The sequence below is a fragment of the Mastomys coucha genome, unplaced genomic scaffold, assembly GCF_008632895.1.
Source record: "Mastomys coucha isolate ucsf_1 unplaced genomic scaffold, UCSF_Mcou_1 pScaffold3, whole genome shotgun sequence".
In the NCBI taxonomy this organism is placed as follows: Eukaryota; Metazoa; Chordata; class Mammalia; order Rodentia; family Muridae; genus Mastomys; species Mastomys coucha.
The window spans coordinates 71,633,508-71,638,637 of NW_022196909.1; the positions used below are offsets into that span (position 1 = coordinate 71,633,508).

Consider the following 5,130-nt stretch of genomic DNA (forward strand, 5'->3'; position numbering starts at 1 on the left):
TTTTAGTGTGTTTGCATGTGTGGTCAGAAGCTCACTTACTGAAGCTAGGCCTCTCATTCCGCCGTAAGAGAGTTCTAGAGATTGAACTCAGGTTAGCTTTGGCAACGTGTGCCTTTTCCCCACTGAGCCCTCTTGCTGGCCCAATATGTGCATCTTTTGTATGCCTGTGGCCCATCTCCCAGGTGATTCTCCATTCTGTCAAGTTGACTCTAAGCATCCCAAACACAGTGCATTGAGACCTGGCTAGGATGAGGGGCCAGGTCTGTCCAGTGGGCTGCAGAGATGGGGACATACAGGAATTCAGGCACCTGCTTGCATGACACAGACCATTGGCCTCATGCCCACATGCTGTCTCTTCAGGGAGGAAACCAGAAGACGAGGGTGTGGAGGACAACGGGCTCGAGGAGAATTCTGGGGATGGGCAGGTATGCATCACCTTTTTAGTGGATGAGGAGAGGGAGAGCCCTGATGGCTGTGTACCATGACAGTGTCCTCTGTGTTGCAGGAGGATGTGGAGACCAGCCTGGAGAACCTGCAAGACATGGATATGATGGACATCAGCGTGCTGGATGAGGCTGACATTGACAATGGCAGCATGGCAGACTGTGTGGAGGAAGAGGAGGAGGCCACACTCCCTGAGGGCCTAGCAGACAGCACTGAACTGGTAGAAGGCGACTTGAAGGGGCTCCCAGAACAGCTGCAAGAGCATGCTGTAAGCAGCTGGTGCTGGGTGGAGCACTGGGTGACCTGGTGCAAAGTTCATGACAGAGCAGAGTGACAGGGACAGCTGCTGCTGATCCCTGTCCCTTAGGGGAGCCTGAGCTATGGTGTGTGAGTACAGCCAACTGGAGCAACCACTCTCTGCTGCCTCTAGCTGTTCAGCATTGATGTAGCCTCCATGCAAGACATGTATAAGACCATAGCAATGGTTATAATGCTTTAGACTGGCATTCTGAGCACTGTCACATCCCTAGGTCATATGTGTGGCTCTGGTGAGTAAGAGTCCAGGCACTTGCTGCGGGGAACAAGTTCAAGCTCCCAGACCTAGAGGCAATCTGTACTGAAGGATTTATGGGTACAGGGTATGTCTGCCTAGAGAGAGGAGAGTGGGCATTGATGACCCAGGGGCATCTTTTTGTCCTATCAAACCTGGAGTTTTGGTGACCAAAAGCTTCTGGTACTCCACAAAACCTCTGATCTCCTACAGTGAGCATTTTGTCCCCTACCGTGAGAGCTGACTAAGAGCCTATGTCTGTGGGCAGCACACTGGCTTTGAATAAGGGTTTGCTCTTACACTGTTAAGATACAAACAAGGTGTCATAATCTGCTTCCAGGAGGTACAGCCAAAGTGGTGGGCTTCTTGTTACAAAGTAACAGGGAGGGGAGTTTAGGAAATGCCGATTAGCTGGTAGGGGTGATTACAGTGTGAAGAGAATGAAGGGGTAGAGAGCGTGGGGTAAAGTGTGTCGTGTGCCAGTGCTCAGTAATGTTTAGCTGGCCATCAATCCCTTCTAAGCTTTGGTCACCAAAACTCCAGGTTTGACAGGTAAGTGGTTGCTGTCATGGCCCTTTCATGCCAGTGTCTGATTGAAGTTTAAAAGCAAATTGTATTGTTGCTCCTTATTACTGTTCTGCAGGGCCAGAGGTCAATGTTACAAGTTAAGACCAGCCAGCTCTTACAGCCAAGCAAGTTTCCTGACCTAGAGTGGTGGCCATGCCTGTCACAGCAAGTGCAACTACTACACAGTCACAGAGCAAACCCAGCATCCATAGCAATGAAGGCAGTGTCTTGGGGAAGCGGAGGCAGGCTGGATGTGCGTGCAGCTGGGATGCTCTTAGCTGTGTGGCTTTCCTGAGGGAGACAGTTGCCTCTTGGGAAGAAAGAGTTGGGGATTGGTCTTCAGTAAATGTACTATATACCATTGGGCCATAGGGGGCTGGGTACTAGGTGTCCAGAAACAGCAGGCCTGGCTTCATGGTACCCAGACTCAGGCTCCATTCTGTAACCCAGTTCTAGAAGCCTACTATTTTGGTCACCTGGAAAATCCTGTCAAGAGATATCTTGTACCTCACCACACTGGGGCAGCACTCTAAGCCACAGTGGGATGGGACCTGTCCCCTCACCTATTCATTTAAACTGCTCTCCCTTTCCACAGATAGATGACAAGGAAGCCATTAACAATGTAGATACATCGTCATCTGACTTCACCATCCTTCAGGTAAATTGTCACATGTCTCAATTGTGCCCTCGGTGTAGCCCTAGGTTCTCAGACACCACCTGTTGCTTGTCAGCTGTACCAGCTAGAGTTACTTTCCCAGACAACGTGTGCTAGAGGCTGTGTATGACATTGCTGCAGCCTCAGTTGTCTCCTAGTCTGCGCTTAGCAGAGCTGGAAGCACTGCGCTCTGGCTGGAACAGAATGGGTCTTGACTGAGGACCTGCTTAGAAGAGGTTGAAAACCCAATACAACTTCCTGGCTGCTGAGTGAGGTGAGGCCTGTGACTCATCCCAGCAGTGCAGAATGCACGCTGGTTTAGATATAGGCCTTTTCCTTTGTGATTCTCCTCCACAGTTGTGGGATGTTAGTTTGGTGCTGTGAGTTGCAGTTGGGTATAGGGCCAATGTTGGGACTTTCCTAAACAGCAGCCATGTGGCAGCCTGAAGACCTACTTGGTTTTCAGAAGCTGTGGGGACTGCCTACCACCTCACTTGGCTGGAGATGTATAATTGTGGGGCCAAGCTTTATGCATTTTGGATGGGCTTACCTGGTCTGTAAGTTCATTGTTGGAGAAGGACATTGGGATAGGGTCTCCTGGGAAGGGATACATAATAGGAGGAGTGGGGCAGCTCCACAGATGCTGCCCAGGTTTCCCAGACAACAGTGATGGTTTGTTTGGTGACTGTCAGTGCAAGTACTAAACATCAGAACCAGCCAGGTGTAGTGATGCACACCTTTAATATACTACACTCAGGAGGCAGAGGCAGCAGATCTCTGAGGTCAAAGCCACCCTGGTCTATAAATAGTGGCTTCCAGGCCAGCTAGGGCTACATAGTGAGACCCTGACTCCAAACAGGAGAAAAAAACAAGATGAGCACTAAGGAGTGAGATGGTCTGTGTGGGCCTTGGGCTTCCTAGGAAGTGCTGTGAGAAAGAGTGTATCAGTATATAGTTTTCTGTCTGTCGTCTGGGCCACTTGAGCAGAAGGCTCCTAGGCAAGCTGTTGTCTGTTTCATGGAGACGTCCACCACTTGGACCCTGTGCATTGGAAAGGAACGGCTATGTCTGTCTTAGTACCTTTTTGGTACAAGCTCATGTTAAAGTGAAACACTGTAGCACATGCCCTCAAGTGTCATTCTACCACACAGCTTCTTTGTCCAGTTCTAGAGTTGAGTTTGTAGAGCAGTGGGTCATGTCAGGAGTCAGTTGAGCCTTCAGCCTCCCAAGGCATTCAGTCATGACGTGGGGTACAAACCCATAGACCCTGCCTCACACACACCCTGTCTTGGCCATCCTGTGTCACTCTGGGACATCATCCACTGGGCTGTTTGAAGGACAGTAACAGTGACACCTGTGTTTGTGACTGGAGCACAGGGGTTCGTGTCCTTGACCGGCATTCAGAGTGCAAGTGTCTCTTTGTACCTTGGTTGTGTGATTCTTAGAGAACAGCGGACAGAGTCTAGACTCTTAAGTGGCCAGTGTAGAGAAGCCCAAACTCTGCATGCAGCCTAAAGGGCGTAGGAAGTCTGCTGTGCTACATGGAGCCAGGGAATGTGGCCTACACTGGTCCTGAAAAAGACACTATTAGGTAAGACAGAACCCAGCTGGGAAGACAGGGTTCCTGGGAGAGGTTGAGTCATTGCTGAGTGAGATTGGGAGTGCTGGCGTAGAGGAACTGTGATTGCCCATTTCTACTTGGCCCTAGATTTTCAAAAAGTCAGCTCAAGGCTTTTGCCCGTGAAGAAAGTGTCAAGGGGCTTGTGCCAGGCAGTTAGACATACATGGAACATGAGAGTTGTGCTCCTGAGTTCAAGTTCAGTCTAGAGGGAACTACATTGGGGAGACAGGAGGACTGCTGGGTGCCCTGCAACAGGGTCAACAGCAGGTGTGGGGCTGAGAAAGGCTGAGGCAACTTGCCTTGCTCAAGGAGGACCTCTTCACTGGGTGCAGGTTGTCTCCTAAAATCCTAGTTGGTGACCAGCCTCTTTTAGTTGGCATGAAAGTTGGTGATAGAGTGGGGCTGACCCTTGGGGCAGCATCTTATTTGTGCTTTCTGTTGCAGGAGGTGGAAGAGGCATCTTTGGAGCCAGGTACTGTCAATGCAGGGCTCAGCAGTGGGTTCTGCCCATAGTGGGGAGGCTCTTGCTAACCAGTGGCCGCACTCTAGCATGCACTGCTCTAGAGCTTTACAGTCCAGAGCACACCAGGACATAGAGATTGGAAACCCAGCTGTATCACAAGATCTGTGTATGTGGCCAGCAATCGTGTGGCATCCTGCCCACATGGCGAAGACTTCGGTCTCCTGCCTTTAAACAGACGTGCGGTGTGAAAAAACCCGCAAAGTTCCTGTGTGCTCCAGTGTGCTCTGTGCTGCCAGCAGATCTTGTGATACCGGTAGCATGTCACCATGTGGTGTTGGTACAGGCAGTGCAGGTAGCATAGGGAATGCCACATGAACATGACATGACTGGATCCCCCCGAAGAGGAGTGCACTTCTGAGAGAGAATCGAAAACAAACACTGTCCCTCTGGGCTGCCCAACTTCACATGCCAGAAGACCCGGCGCTCTGCACGTTAACTGCTCTGTAAGGAAGGCAAAGCATCAGGCAATTAGTGATGCATGAAGGCCAGGCACTCAGTTACGCACTTGGACTCCAGCTGAATTAAGAAGAGTTGATTCATACATTGTCACAGTGCACAGAACGAAGACTCAAGACTCAGAAGGTTGTGGGGTGAAGTCTCCGGGATGCTTGCCTCTGTCCTTAGTTCAGGCTGGGGGCGCCATGGCCGTGGGCGCAGGTAGGATGCAGGCGCTGTGTAGCGGGTTTTCCAATCTCTGTGTAGCCAGCAGTTCTGTCGGTGTGAGCAGGGCCGCAGCGCCCGAGCCGCAGTTGTGATTGCTTTATTTCCCT

The 5,130-nt window shown here is 50.9% G+C and overlaps 1 protein-coding gene across 1 annotated transcript in view; it reads left to right on the top strand.

The window, feature by feature from the left end:
* Nucleotides 1–5,130, top strand: part of Safb (scaffold attachment factor B) — a 21,230-nt gene that overhangs the window by 8,547 nt on the left and 7,553 nt on the right. The window contains exons 3-6 of the mRNA XM_031347053.1: nucleotides 361–425; nucleotides 506–712; nucleotides 2,157–2,219; nucleotides 4,282–4,349. Of these exons, the coding sequence (XP_031202913.1) occupies nucleotides 361–425; nucleotides 506–712; nucleotides 2,157–2,219; nucleotides 4,282–4,349 (403 nt within the window). The remainder of the gene's footprint in view (nucleotides 1–360; nucleotides 426–505; nucleotides 713–2,156; nucleotides 2,220–4,281; nucleotides 4,350–5,130) is intronic.